The 20311-nt window shown below is 41.6% G+C and overlaps 1 protein-coding gene across 1 annotated transcript; it reads right to left on the reverse strand.

Annotated features, from left to right (window-relative positions):
- Nucleotides 1-18974: 18974 nt before the first annotated feature.
- Nucleotides 18975-19611, reverse strand: LOC144614059 (interferon omega-1-like). The gene has a single exon (XM_078436160.2). It carries the CDS (start codon nucleotides 19607-19609, stop codon nucleotides 19016-19018), a length of 594 nt encoding a protein of 197 aa, XP_078292286.1. The 5' UTR covers nucleotides 19610-19611; the 3' UTR covers nucleotides 18975-19015.
- Nucleotides 19612-20311: the final 700 nt, after the last annotated feature.

Raw genomic sequence — 20311 nt, forward strand, 5'->3', positions numbered from 1 at the left:
TATTCATAAGTACAGAAAATGCAATGTAACAAGGAAGAAAACTGGGGACGAGACTGGTAAAACACATGATATCCAAAATGGTTGTGTTATCAGTGACAGTTAAGTTTAGGATAAAGTATATATCTGATGTTCAATTGGTGGGATCAACTGTCCGGAAATGGTTCCACAATGATTACCTGCCAATCCAGACAGAGATCAATGTCAACTCTCTTATTATATGAGAGAGGAAAATGAAATCATGATGGAATACATAATTGGTGTAAGATTCGATTTGAAAAAGGAACGGAGTGCGGTTTCAGTCACGATGTATCAAGAAGGTCTGAATATGTGCTCTTAGGAGAAACAACTGGAAAACTGTCTGTGATGTCGAGGCAAAGAACAACATCTCCTTGAGTTCAACAAGAAACATGCCTTTCTTCCTGAAGGCTTCCTAAAGGATAGAAATGGAAGACATAAATGAAAACCCACATGCACTTTAGAGAAGGATAAATGAGGTAGAGATGTAAAGATCAGGATCCTTAAATGCACAAGAGTAGAATGTGTCCAACAGGAGCATGGAACGAAATGAGGGTCTCAGATTCTTCCAGGGCCATAAGAGTGAGAAAGGCCCACTAAACACTGGAAGAGATGATGGCAGGAAATTTTGTGAATTAGATGAAAACACCAACCTTGGCTCCAAGAACCTCAATAAACTCTAAGCAGTGCGTGCGCGCGCACGCACACACACACACACACACACACACACACAAGCACAACCAGCGCAAAGCACATCATCATAAAATTGCTGAGAAAAATTGGTAAAACAAAAATATTAAAGTGGTTACATATCAGAAGAGATTACATTTGATGAAAGAAAAGAAAACTACCTTTGGATTTCTCAACAGAAATTATGCAAAGTCAGTATCAGTTAAATGGCATATATAAAGGCTGAGGGAATAAAACTTTTTAACTTGCACTTTTCAATTCAGCCCAAAAAAAATCCTTCAAATTAAAGGTAAATAAAGACTTTTCCAGAAATATAGGAGCTGAGAGAATTCATGGTAAGACTTGTACTGTAAGAATGGTTAAAAGATACTCTTGAAGCAAAGGAGAAAATCATACTAGATGGAAATTTTGAGGTATACAGAACAGTAAGTATTGAATTGTCTAATACAAAATAAGAAAATTGTGTCCAGCCATTTAAAACACATATAGCGGTAAGAGGTAAGTCACAGGGGCCATACACACAGAGCCACAGGTGGGATGATGACAAATGAAGCATGCTAGTTTAAGGGTCTTACAACAATATAGGGAAAGCTACAGAAAGGGTCGAGTGTGATAATTTGAAATAATATATGGTAACGAGTATAAAGGAAACTAAAATTAAAAAGAATAACTCAGAGTCCATGATGGAGATAAAATGGAACCATTGAAAAACCATTGATTCATCCAAGGAGGCAGGAAATTAAGAAAGAAAAGACACAGAGAGCCATAGGAACAAAGAAAATAATAGCAAGATGGGAAACATACAGCTACACATGTAGGTGCACATTTAGCAATGGGGTGATCGGACTGTGGGACATGGGCAAAAAGACAGAGGGACCACGGCATGATGGCACGATTGGGCAACGGGATGACAGAACAATGGAAGGGATGCACTGATGGGTCTATGGGCCACTGCAACTATGGGGTGCTGGTGGAGGGGTGAGAGGAAGGAACGTTGGGAAGATAGGGTAACTGGAGGACAGGATGAATGGAGGATGGGATGATAGGGCGATGGGATGATGGGCCACTGAAATGATGGGGCACTGGTGGGGGCGAGAGATGACAGGACAGTGGGAGGATGGGGCGACTGGGGGATGGGATGATGGGAGGGTGATGAGGTGCTGGGACAACGGGAGGAAAGCACACGAGTGATGGGGGGGTGGGACAATGTGAGATGGGGCCAAAGGGTGCTGGGGCAACGGAGAGGTGCATCCTTGGGGCGAAGGGGCGACAGGACGACAGGACTAAAGACCATAGGGCAATGGGACAATGAAGCAATGGGAGGATAGGAGACAGGAGGGTGGGACGATTGGGCTACAGCGGAGGGTGGAAGGGATGACAGCATTCGCCTGGGCCACAGTGAGGACCTGGTGGACACAGCAAGTCTGGAGTCCATATCCTCTGGATCCTCTCTGTGAGGGAGTCTTGTGTCCACTAGCCCTCGGCTGACTACTAGCACCGTTTGCCCATGGGAAGGAGGGAATATGATTGCACTTTGCAAAAGAGTAATAGCGAAACTCACTCAGCACTGTCATCTACTTGGTCACCATGAAATAGTTGACAGTGCATAATAAATCAAAATGTCACACATAAATATCAAAACTTCTTCACAATAAAAATACTCAAACAATATTTTAGGGAACCTTTTCAATAGGATTGAAGCTATATTTTATTTACATTAAAACAACACTTGGACATAACCTTAGTTTGCTACCGCTGATGGACACAAACTCAATAATACAGTGAAGGTTACTCCTTTACTTCTTCCAGTTGGCAGAACTGTATGTTTGATGATCTTTTGTGTCCCCATGACAGTGTTAAATAATTTGTATTTAACGTTTGGTTAGTGAAGCGTCTTTCATAGGACCTCACCTTGACTCTATGGTTAAAGAGTTGTCTGCAAGCATTAAGGGCATTTAGCGGGTCAATTTTTTCATTTTCTTTGTAAGAATTTGAAAGACTGGATGGAATTTGCCCAAATTTCCTATGCATCCTGCTCCTTCCTTTGAAGACTCTCAGGAACTTTCAAGTGCAGGCTGATTTCTTGCCTTTATTTAAATTTTTGGTGTTTGTACTTCATGAAGGTTTTGCATTAGTATACATGGTTTAACATTGATTTAGATATTATTTATATGGATTCTTTACATTTGGTACCTTCTTTAATTCTGTGCTTGAGGGAAGTACTCACTTACTTTATCCTAATACTAACCCAAGAGATAGGTTTTGAATTAGGGTTGTGAGAGTCAATGGGTAAAAATCTTTGAGTGTCCTATTTCTCATCACCCTCTCTTTCATAATTTCTAAAACTGTTTTCCTGGTTTCTTCGAATTTTGTCTTCTCCACTGTGCCTCCAAAAATATCACAAGACGGGGAGGAGCCAAGATGGTGGAACAGCATGGAAGTTTTTTGTGTGTCTTGTGTCTATGAGATACAGCCAGACCAACACTAAACCATCCTACACACCTAGAAAACTGATCTGAGGATTAACACAACAATCTGCACAACCTGAACCACAGAATTCAGCAGGTACGCGGCGCGGAGAGGTGAATTTGGGGAGCGAGAAGCTGCGAAGGGTAGGGAACCACTTTTGGGGGCGGAGAGAGGACCGAGACTGGGGAAGGGGGGAGAATACGGGAAAAGCACCCCTCCCCAAAAGCAGCTGGAGAGAAAGTGGAAAATTGGAAACAACTGCAAGGACCAAACTAAAAAGGGAGAAAGGAGACAGGAGAGGGTTTAAATTCCATTAAGACTCTATAAATAGGGGGAGTGCAGAGTCTGAAACTCTGCAGCTCGATACCTGGCAGTGCTCTGGTGAGAAGGGCGAATCCCCAGGAACAGAGTGGGGTCCGGGAGGTTCTCGGGCCACACGGAGAAAAGCGGTTCCACTGCTGGAAGGACATTTGGTAGAGACTGTTGAAGCCACTTGGTCCCAGCAGACTGCAGAAAACGGCCACATTCGCTGGTGCTAGAACAGGTCGTTTAGGGTGAAGCCTGGTGCCAGATGTGTGTTGTGATTTTCCATAATCCCTGAAACCCTGCTGCTACACTATCTCGCGAACTTTTTCTGGGATAGGCTGGCACCTGGCCGTAGTCTCAGGGCACCGGCAGCAGCAGGGTCCAGCAAGCGTTCCTGGGTGCAGCCGACATTCAGCCATTGGTCGATGAGACCCTCCTGCAGAGGGGCGGAACAGGTCAAAGCTGCAGTCCTTCACAAGTAAGGGGCCAGGGAAAACAGCCCCATCTGAGACAAAACTCGGGAGAGAGGTACTGTCTGGGGCCTGGTCACAGACAGTGAAAAAGTGGGGAGTGGACGAGAGCTGAAGGCAGAGAACAAGTGCGCGATCGCTAATCAGGGAGGACACACTGGATAGCTGGGTCGTTCCATTTTCACCAGTCCCGCGCATGCGCATACGCACCTATGAGCGTGGCAATAATCCACCCCAGTAGGCTAGCCGCGCCATCTAGTGGAGAGCGGAGCTGTTACACTGATCCCCACCCAACTGGGCCAACTTTGCTCTTCAAGAACACAAGTCTCACGGCCGGCTTGCTTTATGGACTGTAAAGCACTACACAGACTGACTTCTAGGGGAAAACGAAGTAATTTCAGTCCTACTTCAATCTGTTAGCAGGTTGATTTATTCACTTTTCTTTTTTTTTCTTTTTCTCTTTTACACTTCTTTTTCTTGAATACGGAAAGAGAAAAAATTCATTTTTGTTTTCAATTTTTATTAAAAATATTTTTCTTTGATTTTTATTATTATATTTTTTACTTCTGTGTAAATTTTTTCAAATTCTATTTTACTTCCATCATTTTATTTTAGTCTTCTTCAGTGTATTCACCTTTTCAAATTTTCAATTTCCTTTTTTTCTTTCTTTCTCTTTTTTTCTCTGTTTTGTTTCTTTTCTTTTTCTTGAATGCAGAAAGAGAAAAACTTCATTTTTACTTTCAATTTCTATTAAAAATATTTTAATTTAATTTTTTAATATATTTTTTGCTTTTATGTAAATTTATTCAAATTCTATTTTACTTCCATCATTTTATTTTAGTCTACTACAGTGTATCCACTTTTTCAAATATTCAAACAATTTCCTTTTTTCTTTTTTCTTTTATTATCTTTTTTCTCTTTTTCATTTCTTTTCTTTTTTCTTGAATACATAAGAAGAAAAATCATATAATATTTAATTTTTATTAAAAATATTTTTCTTTAATTTTTTTCTACTGTATTCTTTACTTTTGTGTATATTTTTTCAAATTCTATTTTACCCCCCTCATCTCATTTTAGTCTACTTCAGTGTATTCATTTTTTTCAATTCTCAAACGATTTCTTTTTTTTTTTCTTTTTCTCCCCCCCCCCTTTTTTTCTCTAATCTGTCAAACCACTTTCAACACCCAGACCAAAACACACCTAGGATCTAGTATCATCTATTCGATTTGTGTGTGTGTATGTTTTTAATTTTTAAATTAACTATTTTTTTAATTTTAATTTTTTTAATTTCAATTTTTCTACCTCATTAATTTCTTTTCTCCCTTCAAAATGACAAAATGAAGGAATTCACCCCAAAAGAAAGAGCACAAAGAAACAACAGCCAGGGATTTAACCAACACAGATACAAGCAAGATGTCTGAACCAGAATTTAGAATCACAATAATAAGAATACTAGCTGGAGTCGAAAATAGATTAGAATCCCTTCTATAAAAGAAGTAACAAAATAGCTGGAATGAAATTAAAAATGGTATAACTGAGCTGCAATCACGGATGGATGCCACGGCAGCAAGGATGGATGAGGCAGAACAGAGAATCAGTGATATAGAGGACAAACTTATAGAGAATACTGACACCGAAAAAACGAGGGAGATTAAAGCAAAAGAGCACAATTTAAGAATTAGAGAAACCAGTGACTCATTAAAAAGGAACAACATCAAAATCATAGGGGTCCCAGAGGAGGAAGAGAAATAGGGGTAGAAGGATTATGTGAGCAAATCATAGCAGAAAACTTTCCTAACCTGGGGAAACACATAGACATCAAAATCTAGGAAGCACAGAGGACTCAGATTAGATTCAACAAAAACTGACCATCAACAAGGCATATCATAGTCAAATTCACAAAATACTCAGGCAAGGAGAGAATCGTGAAACAGCAAGAGAGAAAAAGTCCCTAACATACAAGGAAGACAGATCAGGTTTGCAGCAGCCCTATTCACAGAAACTTGGCAGGCCAGAAAGGAGTGGCAAGATATATTCAGTGTGCTGAAACAGAAAAATATGCAGCCAAGAATTTTTTATCCAGCAAGGCTGTCATTCAAAATAGAAGGAGAGGGAAAAAGTTTCCCAGACAAACAAAAATTAAAGGAGTTTGTGACCACTAAACCAGCCCTGCAAGAAATTTTAAGGGGGACTCACTGAGGGGAAAAAAGATGAAATATATATATATATATATATATATATATATATATATATATATATCCAAAGATATATAGATATATATATACACACCAAAAGACATATAGATATATATATATACACCTATATATATATATATATATATATACCTATATATATATATATATACACCTATATATATATATATATATATATATACACCTATATATATATATATATATATATATATATATATATATCAAAAGCAACAAAGATTAGAAAGGACCAGAGAACATCACCAGAAACTCCAACTCTACAAGCATCATAATGCCAATAAATTCATATCTTTCAGTACTCACTCTAAACATCAATGAACTCAATGCTCCAATCAAAGGACATAGGGTAACAGAATGGATAAGAAAACAAGATCCATCTATATGTTGTTTACAAGAGACCCACTTAGACCTAAAGACACCTTCTGATTGAAAGTAAGGGGATGGAGAACCATCTATCATGCTAATGGTCAACAAAAGAAAGCTGGAGTAGCCATATTTACATCAGACAATCTAGACTTTAAAATAAAGACTATATCGTAGCAGAACGGAGTCTCCAGAGCCAAGCGCAGACGAGAGGCCCACAGAAGAGGGTAGGAAGGGCGGCGAGGCGGTGCGCGCTCCACGGACTGGCGGGAGGGAGCCGGGGCGGAGGGGCGGCTCGCCGGCCAAGCAGAGCCCCCGAGTCTGGCTGGCAAAAGCGGAGGGGCCGGACGGACTGTGTTCCCACAGCAAGCGCGACTTAGCATCTGGGAGGTCATAAGTTAACAGCTCTGCGCGGAAAGCGGGAAGGCTGGAGGACAACGGGAGGGAGAGCTACTGAGCCCCCGGACGGCAGAGCTCAGCTTGGCGGGGAACAAAGGCGCCAGCGCCATCTCCCCCGCCCATCCCCCAGCCAAAATTCCCAAAGGGAACCAGTTCCTGCCAGGGAACTTGCTCGCTCCGCGCAAACACCCAACTCTGTGCTTCTGCGGAGCCAAACCTCCGGCAGCGGATCTGACTCCCTCCCGCTGCCACAGGGCTCCTCCTGAAGTGGATCACATAAGGAGAAGCGAGCTAAGCCTGCCCCTCCAGCCCCCGTGCACCTTGCCTACCCACCCCAGCTAATACGCCAGATCCCCAGCAACACAAGCCTGGCAGTGTGCAAGTAGCCCAGACGGGACACGCCACCCCACAGTGAATCCCGCCCCTAGGAGAGGGGAAGAGAAGGCACACACCAGTCTGACTCTGGCCCCAGCAGTGGGCTGGGGGCAGACATCGGGTCGGACTGCGGCCCCGCCCACTAACTCCAGTTATACACCACAGCACAGGGGAAGTGCACTGCAGGTCCTCACCACGCCAGGGACTCTCCAAAATGACCAAACGGAAGAATTCCCCTCAGAAGAATCTCCAGGAAATAACAACAGCTAATGAACTGATCAAAAAGGATTTAAATAATATAACAGAAAGTGAATTTAGAATAATAGTCATAAAATTAATCGCTGGGCTTGAAAACAGTATACAGGACAGCAGAGAATCTCTTGCCACAAAGATCGAGGGACTAAGGAACAGTCACGAGGAGTTGAAAAACGCTTTAAACGAAATGCAAAACAAAATGGAATCCACGATGGCTCGGCTTGAAGAGGCAGAGGAGAGAATAGGTGTACTAGAAGATAAAGTTATGGAGAAAGAGGAAGCTGAAAGAAAGAGAGATAAAAAAATCCAGGAGTATGAGGGGAAAATTAGAGAACTAAGTGATACACTAAAAAAAAATAATATACGCATAATTGGTATCCCAGAGGAGGAAGAGAGAGGGAAGGGTGCTGAAGGGGTACTTGAACAAATTATAGCTGAGAACTTCCCTGAACTGGGGAAGGAAAAAGGCATTGAAATCCAAGAGGCACAGAGAACTCCCTTCAGACGTAACTTGAATCGATCTTCTGCACGACATATCATAGTGAAACTGGCAAAATACAAGGATAAAGAGAAAATTCTGAAAGCAGCAAGGGATAAACGTGCCCTCACATATAAAGGGAGACCTATAAGACTCGTGACTGATCTCTCCTTTGAAACTTGGCAGGCCAGAAAGGCTTGGCACGATATCTACAGTGTGCTAAACAGAAAAAATATGCAGCCGAGAATCCTTTATCCAGCAAGTCTGTCATTTAGAATAGAAGGAGAGATAAAGGTCTTCCCAAACAAACAAAAACTGAAGGAATTTGTCACCACTAAACCAGCCCTACAAGAGATCCTAAGGGGGATCCTGTGAGACAAAGTACCAGAGACATCACTACAAGCATAAAACATACAGACATCACAATGACTCTAAACCCATATCTTTCTATAATAACACTGAATGTAAATGGATTAAATGTGCCAACCAAAAGACATAGGGTATCAGAATGGATAAAAAAACAAGACCCATCTATTTGCTGTCTACAAGAGACTCATTTTAGATCTGAGGACACCTTTAGATTGAGAGTGAGGGGATGGAGAACTATTTATCATGCTCCTGGAAGCCAAAAGAAAGCTGGAGTAGCCATACTTATATCAGACAAACTAGACTTTAAATTAAAGGCTGTAACAAGAGATGAAGAAGGGCATTATATAATAATCACAGGGTCTATCCACCAGGAAGAGCTAACTATTATAAATGTCTATGCGCCAAATACCCGAGCCCCCAGATATATAAAACAATTACTCATAAACATAAGCAACCTCATTGATAAGAATGTGGTCATTGCAGGGGACTTTAACACCCCACTTACAGAAATGGATAGATCATCTAGACACACAGTCAATAAAGAAACAAGGGCCCTGAATGATACATTGGATCAGATGGACTTGACAGATATATTTAGAACTCTGCATCCCAAAGCAACAGAATATACTTTCTTCTCGAGTGCACATGGAACATTCTCCAAGATAGATCATATACTGGGTCACAAAACAGCCCTTCATAAGTTTACAAGAATTGAAATTATACCATGCATACTTTCAGACCACAATGCTATGAAGCTTGAAATCAACCACAGGAAAAAGTCTGGAAAACCTCCAAAAGCATGGAGGTTAAAGAACACCCTACTAACGAATGAGTGGGTCAACCAGGCAATTAGAGAAGAAATTAAAACATATATGGAAACAAACGAAAATGAAAATACAACAATCCAAACGCTTTGGGATGCAGCGAAGGCAGTCCTGAGAGGAAAATACATTGCAATCCAGGCCTATCTCAAGAAACAAGAAAAATCCCAAATACAAAATCTAACAGCACACCTAAAGGAAATAGAAGCAGAACAGCAAAGGCAGCCTAAACCCAGCAGAAGAAGAGAAATACTAAAGATCAGAGCAGAAATAAACAATATAGAATCTAAAAAAACTGTAGAGCAGATCAACGAAACCAAGAGTTGGTTTTTTGAAAAAATAAACAAAATTGACAAACCTCTAGCCAGGCTTCTCAAAAAGAAAAGGGAGATGACCCAAATAGATAAAATAATGAATGAAAATGGAATGATTACAACCAATCCCTCAGAGATACAAACAATTATCAGGGAATACTATGAAAAATTATATGCCAGCAAAGTGGACAACCTGGAAGAAATGGACAAATTTCTAAACACCCACACTCTTCCAAAACTCAATCAGGAGGAAATAGAAAGCTTGAACAGACCCATAACCAGCGAAGAAATTGAATCGGTTATCAAAAATCTCCCAACAAATAAGAGTCCAGGACCAGATGGCTTCCCAGGGGAGTTCTACCAGACATTTAAAGCAGAGATAATACCTATCCTTCTCAAGCTATTCCAAGAAATAGAAAGGGAAGGAAAACTTCCAGACTCATTCTATGAAGCCAGTATTACTTTGATTCCTAAACCAGACAGAGACCCAGTAAAAAAAGAGAACTACAGGCCAATATCCCTGATGAATATGGATGCAAAAATTCTTAATAAGATACTAGCAAATCGAATTCAACAGCATATAAAAAGAATTATTCACCATGATCAAGTGGGATTCATTCCTGGGATGCAGGGCTGGTTCAACATTCGCAAATCGATCAACGTGATACATCACATTAACAAAAAAAAAGAGAAGAACCATATGATCCTGTCAATCGATGCAGAAAAGGCCTTTGACAAAATCCAGCACCCTTTCTTAATAAAAACCCTTGAGAAAGTCGGGATAGAAGGAACATACTTAAAGATCATAAAGGCCATTTATGAAAAGCCCACAGCTAACATCATCCTCAACGGGGAAAAACTGAGAGCTTTTTCCCTGAGATCAGGAACACGACAGGGATGCCCACTGTCACCGCTGCTGTTTAATATAGTGCTGGAAGTTCTAGCATCAGCAATCAGACAACAAAAGGAAATCAAAGGCATCAAAATTGGCAAAGATGAAGTCAAGCTTTCGCTTTTTGCAGATGACATGATATTATACATGGAAAATCCGATAGACTCCACCAAAAGTCTGCTAGAACTGATACATGAATTCAGCAAAGTTGCAGGATACAAAATCAATGTGCAGAAATCAGTTGCATTCTTATACACTAACAATGAAGCAACAGAAAGACAAATGAAGAAACTGATCCCATTCACAATTGCACCAAGAAGCATAAAATACCTAGGAATAAATCTAACCAAAGATGTAAAAGATCTGTATGCTGAAAACTATAGAAAGCTTATGCAGGTAATTGAAGAAGATATAAAGAAATGGAAAGACATTCCCTGCTCATGGATTGGAAGAATAAATATTGTCAAAATGTCAATACTACCCAAAGCTATCTACACATTCAATGCAATCCCAATCAAAATTGCACCAGCATTCTTCTCGAAACTAGAACAAGCAATCCTAAAATTCATATGGAACCACAAAAGGCCCCGAATAGCCAAAGTAATTTTGAAGAAGAAGACCAAAGCAGGAGGCATCACAATCCCAGACTTTAGCCTCTACTACAAAGCTGTCATCATCAAGACAGCATGGTATTGGCACAAAAACAGACGCATAGACCAATGGAATAGAATAGAAACCCCAGAACTAGACCCACAAACGTATGGCCAACTCATCTTTGACAAAGCAGGAAAGAACATCCAATGGAAAAAAGAGAGTCTCTTTAACAAATGGTGCTGGGAGAACTGGACAGCAACATGCAGAAGGTTGAAACTAGACCACTTTCTCACACCATTCACAAAAATAAACTCAAAATGGATAAAGGACCTGAATGTGAGACAGGAAACCATCAAAACCTTAGAGGAGAAAGCAGGAAAAGACCTCTCTGACCTCAGCCGTAGCAATCTCTTACTCGGCACATCCCCAAAGGCAAGGGAATTAAAAGCAAAAGTGAATTACTGGGACCTTATGAAGATAAAAAGCTTCTGCACAGCAAAGGAAACAACCAACAAAACTAAAAGGCAACCAACGGAATGGGAAAAGATATTTGCAAATGACACATCGGACAAAGGGCTAGTATCCAAAATCTATAAAGAGCTCATCAAACTCCACACCCGAAAAACAAATAACCCAGTGAAGAAATGGGCAGAAAACATGAATAGACACTTCTCTAAAGAAGACATCCGGATGGCCAACAGGCACATGAAAAGATGTTCAACGTCGCTCCTTATCAGGGAAATACAAATCAAAACCACACTCAGATACCACCTCACGCCAGTCAGAGTGGCCAAAATGAACAAATCAGGAGACTATAGATGCTGGAGAGGATGTGGAGAAACAGGAACCCTCTTGCACTGTTGGTGGGAATGCAAATTGGTGCAGCCGCTCTGGAAAGCAGTGTGGAGGTTCCTCAGAAAATTAAAAATAGACCTACCCTATGACCCAGCAATAGCACTGCTAGGAATTTATCCAAGGGATACAGGAGTACTGATGCATAGGGGCACCTGTACCCCAATGTTTATAGCGGCACTCTCAACAATAGCCAAATTATGGAAAGAGCCTAAATGTCCATCAACTGATGAATGGATAAAGAAATTGTGGTTTATATACACAATGGAATACTACGTGGCAATGAGAAAAAATGAAATATGGCCTTTTGTAGCAACGTGGATGGAACTGGAGAGTGTGATGCTAAGTGAAATAAGCCATACAGATACCATATGGTTTCACTCTTATGTGGATCCTGAGAAACGTAACAGAAACCCATGGGGGAGGGGAAGGAAAAAAAAAAAAAGAGGTTAGAGTGGGAGAGAGCCAAAGCATTAGAGACTGTTAAAAACTGAGAACAAACTGAGGGTTGATGGGGGGTGGGAGGGAGGGCAGGGTGGGTGATGGGTATTGAGGAGGGCACCTTTTGGGATGAGCACTGGGTGTTGTATGGAAACCAATTTGACAGTAAATTTCATATATTAAAAAATAAAAGAAAAAAAAAAAAAGAAAAAAAAAAAGAAAATAAAGACTATATCAAGAGATGAACAAGGGCATTATATCATAATCAAGGGGTCTATCCATCAAGAAGACCTAACAATTTTAAACATTTATGCACCAAATGTGGCACCCAAATATATAAATCAATTAATCACAAATATAAAGAAACTCATTGATAGTAATACCATAATAGTAGGAGACTTCAACACCCCACTCACAGCAATGGACAGATCATCTAATCAAAAAATCAACAAGGAAACAATGGCTTTAAATGACACACTGGACCAGATGAACTTAACAGATATATTCAGAACATTTCATCCTAAAGCAGAGGAATATACATTCTTCTCCAGTGCACATGGAACATTCTTCAGAATAGACCACATACTGGAACACAAATCAGCCCTCAACAAATACAAAACGATCGAGATCATACCATGCATATGAAACTTGAAATCAACCACAAGAAAAAATTCGGAAAGGTAACAAATACTTGGAGACTAAAGAACATACTATTAAAGAATGAATGGGCTAAACAAGCAGTTAAAGAGGAAATTAAAAAGTATATGGAAGCCAAAGAAAATGATAACACCACAACCCAAAACCTCTGGGATGCAACAAAGGCAGTCATAAGAGGAAAGTGTATAGCAATCTAGGACTTTCTAAAAAAGGAAGAGAGATCACAGATTCACAACCTAAACTTAACACCTTAAAGAGCTGGAAAAAGAACAGCAAATAAAACCCCAAACCAGCAGAAGACAGGACATAATAAATATTAGAGCAGAAATCAATGCTATCGAAACCAAAAAACCAGTAGAACAGATCAAGGAAACCAGAAGCTGGTTCTTTGAAAGAATTAACAAAATTGACAAACCACTAGCCTGTTTGATCAAAAAGAAAAAGGAAAGGACCCAAACAAACAAAATCCAGAGTGAAAGAGGAGAGATCACAACCAACACAGCAGAAATAAAAACAATAGTAAGAGAATATTATGAGCAATTGTATGCCAATAAAATGGGTAATCTGGAAGAAATGGACAAATTCCTAGAAACATATACACTACCAAAACTGAAACAGGAAGAAATAGAAAATTTGAACAGACCCATAACCAGTAAAGAAATAGAATTAGTAATCAAAAATCTGACAAAAAAAAAAAAAAGAGTCCAGGGCCAGATGGCTTTCCAGGGGAATTCTAACAAACATTTAAAGAAGAGTTAACACCTATTCTCTTGAAACTGTTCCAAAAAATAGAAATGGAAGGAAAACTTCCAAACTCTTTCTATGAAGCCAGCATTACCTTAATTCCAAAACCAGACAGAGACCCACTAAAAAGGAGAACTATAGACCAATTTCCCTGATGAACATGGGTGCAAAAATCCTCAACAAGATATTAGCCAACGGGCTCCAACAATACATTAAAAAATTATTCACCATGACCAAGTGGGATTTATACCTGAGATGCAGGGCTGGTTCGATATCTGCAAAACAATCAATGTGATTCATCACTTCAATAAAAGAAAGGACAAGAACCATATGATCCTCTCAATAGATGCAGAGAAAGCATTTGACAAAATAAAGCATCCTTTCTTGATAAAAACCCTCAACAAAGTAGGGGTAGAAGGATCATACCTCGAGATCATAAAAGCCATATACGAAAGACCCAATGCTAATATCGTCCTCAATGGGGAAAAACTGAGAGCTTTCCCCCTGAGGTCAGGAACAGGACAGGGATGTCCACTCTTGCCACTGTTATTCAACACAGTATTGGGAAGTTTTAGCCTCAGCCATCAGACAACACAAAGGCATCCGAATTGGCCTGGAGGAGGTCAAACTTTCACTCTTCGCAGATGACATGATACCCTATATGGAAAACCCCAAAGATTCCACCAAAAAACTGCTAGAACTGATTCATGAATTCAGCAAAGTTGCAGGATATAAAATCAATGCACAGAAATCAGTTGCATTCCTATATACCAACAATGAAGTGACTGAAAGAGAAATCAAGGAATTGATCCCATTTATAGTTGCACAAAAAAAAAACCACATAAAATACCTAGGAATAAATCTAACCAAAGAGGTGAAAAATCTATACACTGAAAACTATAGAAAGCTTATGAAAGAAATTGAAGAAGACACAAAAAAATGGGTAAAGATTCCATGCTCCTGGATAGGAAGAACAAATATTGTTAAAATATTGTTAAAATGTCGATACTACCCAAAGCAATCTACATATTCAATGCAATCCCTATCAAAGTAACACCAGCATTCTTCACAGAGCTAGAACAAATAATCCTAAAATGTGTATGGAACCAGAAAAGACCCTGAATAGCCAAAGCGATCTTGAAAAAGAAAACCAAAGCAGGAGGCATCACAATCCCAGACTTCAAGCTATACTACAAAGCTGTAATCATCCTGATAGTATGGTATGGCACAAGAACAGACACTGGGATCAGTGGAACAGAAATGGATCCACAAACGTATGGACAACTAATCTTTGACAAAGAAGGAAAGAATACCCAATGATATAAAGACAGTCTCTTAGCAAGTGGTGCTGGGAAAACTGGACAGCAACATGCAGAAGAATGAACCTGGACCACTTTCTTACACCATACACAAAAATAAACTCAAAATGGATGAAAGACCTAAATGTAAGACAGGAAGCCATCAAAATCCTCGAGGAGAAAGCAGGCAAAAACCTCTGTAATCTTGGCCGCAGCAACTTCTTACTCAACACGTCTCTGGAGGCAAGGGAAACAAAAGCAAAAATGAATTACTGGGACCTCATCAAAATAAAAGCTAGTGCACAGCGAAGGAAACAGCAAAACTAAAAGGCAACTGACAGAATGGGAGAAGATATTTGCAAATAACAGATAAAGGGTTAGTATCCAAAATCTATAAAGAACTTATCAAACTCAATGCCCAAAAAACAAATAATCCAGTGAAGAAATGGGCAAAAGACTTGAATAGACACTTCTCCAAGGAAGACATCCAGATGGCCAACGAACACATGAGAAAATGCTCAACGTCACTCATCATCAGGGAAATACAAATCAAAACCACAATGAGATACCACCTCACACCCGTCAGAATGGCTAACATTAACAACCCAGGCAACGACAGATGTTGGCGAGGATGCAGAGAAAGAGGATCTCTTTTGCATTGTTGGTGGGAATGCAAGCTGGTGCAGCCACTCTGGAAAACAGTATGGAGGTTTGTCAAAAAACTAAAAATAGAACTACCCTACGACCCAGCAATTGCACGACTAGGGATTTATGCAAGGGATACAGGTATACTGTTTTGAAAGGGCACATGCACCCCCATGTTTATAGCAGCACTATCAACAATAGCCAAAGTATGGAAAGAGCCCAAATGTCCATTGATGGATGAATGGATAGAGAAGATGTGATGATGTGATGTGTATATATATATATATATATATATATATATATATATATACACATACATACAATGGAGTATTACTCGGCATTGAAAAAGAATGAAATCTTGCCATTTGCAACTACGTGGTTGGAACTGGAGGCTATTATGCTAAGTGAAATTAGTGAGTCAGAGAAAGACAAAAATCGGGAGGGGACAAAACAGAAGAGACCCATAAATATGGGAACAAACTGAGGGTTACTGGGGGGGTTGTGGGAGGGGGGATGGGCTAAATGGGTAAGGGGCACTAAGGAATCTACTCCTGAAATCATTGTTGCACCATATGCTTACTAATTTGGATGTAATTATTAAAAATTAAAATTTAAAAAATTAAAAAAATATATCACCAGAATGTCTGAATATGAGTGAGCCTGAGGGAAGGAGCTCTGACCACTCTTATACTATTCATAGAACGGCCATTTCTGGCAGACAACTTTCAAGATGCTGGTTCCCTGCAAAGACTTTCCTTGCGCTGTGAGATCTCCTTTGTGTTCCAGGTACTGACCCCAGAGGGGAAACTTGGGCTCTGCTCCTTCCCAGTCCTGCAGACACTGCCCTCTCCTGGAGTGTTCTCGGTGGGGGGAGGAGCTCCCCATGCACACCCCTGAGGGTGTTAAGGGAGCTGCACTGAAAGCTTGAGCTGGTTTGGCTGAGTGTGGACTCTACCCGGTATTGGATGTCCTACTAGCCCTGCAGGCAGCGACCATTTACTGCGGTCAGGTGGACTCTCATCTACTATGATTCAGTCTAAAATTTGCAAACTTTATTTCCTTTAATCCTTATAATTTCCTGTGTGACCACTACTAATATTGTCACCATTTTTTAAAGGAAGAAATGACAATCTGGTGTCATTTATGTGCTGACGCCACAGATTTCTTTAAAAAATGGGGTTTTCTACTGCCTTGTAGTCTCTCCTCTTCCCCCAACCTGAAGGGATAAGTAATTATGTAGGAGTCCTTTCTAGAACAACGAAGGAGATGCAGCAGACACTCTGACAGATTGGAGCAGCTGGAGCTGGTCCACTGGACTTAAAAGTTTCTTGGAGAAATCATGTCTGATGATTGTTGATTCCATTTCAGCGATTGCATGAACTAGACACCAAAGTGAAAGATATTACAGAATCTTGGAATTTCACTTTCAACAACGAAGTAGTGAATACATCTTCTATCCGTGGGCGCTGCGGTGGGTGCCCGATACAACGAAATAGTAGACACACTGCCTGCTGTCACAGAGCTTCCAGTCTGGTGATTCTGGGTCATTGAGCTTTCAAGTAATGTCATTCTGTGGCCAGGACAGGGAAAGGACAGGACGCTGGGAGCACAAAGGAGCATGAAAGGGGCACAAACTCTACAAAAAGCATCTGCCAAGCTGGCATCCAAGGATCTGTAGGAGTTCGCCAAATAAATGCAAGATGGTCGATTCTGAACATGATCAGTGGAGATATTGTAGGAGCGCAGACAGAAATAAGAGTTTGGAGATGATGACTAATGCTCGTGATACGATTCTGGGCAAAGACACACACCTGGAAGTCATATCTCAGAGATGACACTCAGAACTATTTGGGAGGTTGGGTCTGTATGTGCAGAGAGGAAGGGGTGTGGCACCCAGCATAGAATTTTGAGGAACACCCAGATTGCCCCAAGATGAGAGAAAATAGTCAACAAAGGAAAGAGCGGGGCAGGAGCAGAAAAGCAGAAGACAGTAGAGACACAGAAGCCACATGGAGGTCAGACTTGAAAGTGGAGGCGTGGCCAAAGGGCTCAGATGTTTGGAAATGGCAGCCAGGGCTGGCTGACAGCAATCTCTGACCTCAGTAAGATGTGGTTTAGTGTAAACCTGGGCCGAGCAGTTTCAGGAGAACAGGGAGGCTGAAGCCACGTTACAGTGAGGGCAGGACGACCTGACCGCGAACTGGGAACAGACACCACAGAGAACTTCAAATAGTCTGGGTATGAACAGAATGACAGAAGCAAGATAATACCTACAGGTGGGGGCGCCTGGGTGGCCCAGTCGGTTAAGCGTCCGACTTCAGCCAGGTCACGATCTCGCGGTCCGTGAGTTCGAGCCCCGCGTCAGGCTCTGGGCTGATGGCTCCGAGCCTGGAGCCTGTTTCAGATTCTGTGTCTCCCTCTCTCTCTGCCCCTCCCCCGTTCGTGCTCTGTCTCTCTCTGTCCCAAAAATAAATTAAAAACGTTGAAAAAAAAATAAAAAAAAAATACCTACAGGTGGTTGTAGGGCTGGGATGAAGAAGATGAAAATGAGGCACATCTGATGCTCACTTTTTATATGTGGAAAGGAAAATACTGTCAGGAGAGAGGAGAGGTCACTGATAAAGTATAAGCATCTTACTAGAGCCTTCTCTGCTGTGCGCCAAGGAAATCTGTCCAAAGCTAAGCCTTCTGGAACTGTCCCTCTGTTTGGGGTCACAGAGGTTTTGCACCCGGGGGAAGGGCACCATGGTGAGGCTTGGGATGAGGGAGAGCGATGCTCTCTCATCAAGCGGGGGAAGGTGGAAAAGTGAGTAGGGCCTTTATCAGTAACCCGACTCTGGGCTCAAACTCATGAACTGTGAGATCACGACCCAAGTGAAAGTTGGGCACCCAACTGACTGAATCACCCGGCACCCTGGACTTAGGTTTTAAGAATAAAGAGACTCAACAAGTTGTCTTTGATAAGAATTTATTAAGACAAAATGCATATTTAATAAAATGAAAAGGTGAATACGTTTTATACATTTTAACACAATGTAAAGACAAAAACCTTTATATGGAAATATAAATATAAATTAGTCAAAAGAGTGAATGAATAAATAAATAAATAAATAAATAATAAACAATAAATAAATAACATCAGGGCAATCATCTCTTAAGGACTGATAATCCTGAAGCCGGATTTTTTTTTTTTTTACATATTCTTGCTTAATACTACTCACAAAATATTTGTGGAATTAAAGTCAATAAATTCTGTAATGAAGGCTGCAGTGAGAGTCTCTTGAAGTGAGCAGGCATAGTGCAGGGTGATGTGGCACGTGAGTCATTGAGAATCACTTCAAGGTGACCCCAGGTCTCCATCCTTGATGGCCAAGCTGTCTTGCAAGGTCGCCGAGGAGGACAAGGCTCTCATGATTTCCAGCCTGACAACTTCCCAGGCGCAGTCACTGTATCCCTGGTCCTCCAGGTAGACGCGGATGTCCTGGAAGTACCTCTTGATGGCCAGGGCAGGGCCGTGCATCCCCGGGGCGCGCTCTCCCTCGCCCGTGGCCTGCACCAGGCAGGCGTCCAGGGCTTCCAGCTGCCGGTGGAGGCCAGAGCGGAGTCCGTGCAGCGGCGCGGGGCTCCAGGCCGCCGAGGAGCGCTCCGTGTGCAACAGGTTGAACGTCTGCTGGAGCAGCTCCCGCAGGACGGCGGCGGCGGCGGCCTGGGCCTCCCGGAGCTGGCCGCCCTCCAGCATCTCCCGGGGGAAGCGGAAGTCTTTTCTGGCCCGCAGGCACAAGAAAGGGGACAGTCTCCGCATCTGGCCCAGGAGCACCAAGTTGTCCCTGCTAACCTGCGCGTGGCTCCCAGGCAGGGCACAGCCCAGAGAGCCTCCAGGGCGGCAGGTGAGCAGCGCCAGGGCGGTCAGCAGAGGGCGCAGGAGAGCCATGGGGAAGCCGAGGGGGCTGCTGGCCGGGCTGAGCTGGGCGGCTGGGGGACCTCGGGGCCGAGGTTCTCTGAGCACGGCCTCGAAGCATGGCTCTTAAATAGGGAACGCGGACAATTTCATTTTCTGAACATCCTCTCCACTTCTACTTCCTTTTTTTGTTTTCATTTATGCATTCTCCTTATTGTGTAAGAAGATGTCATCAATCTAAAATACTACGTTGGCAATGGAAGCTTTATTTCCCAATAAACTTCCGATATGTCCATCCCAATGGACACTTATCAAAGTAGAAACATCTTTGTCCTAAAGACTGGAGTGATGTAGGCATGTAGGTACTCATACACACACCTGCTCACATATATGTTTTCATATATGAACATTGCTCTTTGTGTTAGAAAGAAACTTTGGCCTTGATCGTGGACTAGGTTTTTACCCTCTTTACTTCATACAGAGACAGACTCCTTCATTCCTGTGGGTTTTTGTATCTTGCTAGGTTCTGACCAGACGATGTACGGTAAATAAGCTCTTTAGAACCAGGACTGGGTTTTAACTACTGTTGTATTCACATTAGAGACTTGTGGTGATAAGTGAATGAGTTTCTTGGATGTTTCTCTTCATTCTAGAAATAATTGATGCAGGTCCATGCAGTTATGCTTCACTGGGGCCTCAGGGTCAAGACTAATAATACAGACACTATCCTTCTGC

This window comes from Panthera onca, chromosome D4 (genome assembly GCF_046562875.1).
Source record: "Panthera onca isolate mPanOnc1 chromosome D4, mPanOnc1 haplotype 2, whole genome shotgun sequence".
NCBI classification, from domain to species: Eukaryota; Metazoa; Chordata; class Mammalia; order Carnivora; family Felidae; genus Panthera; species Panthera onca.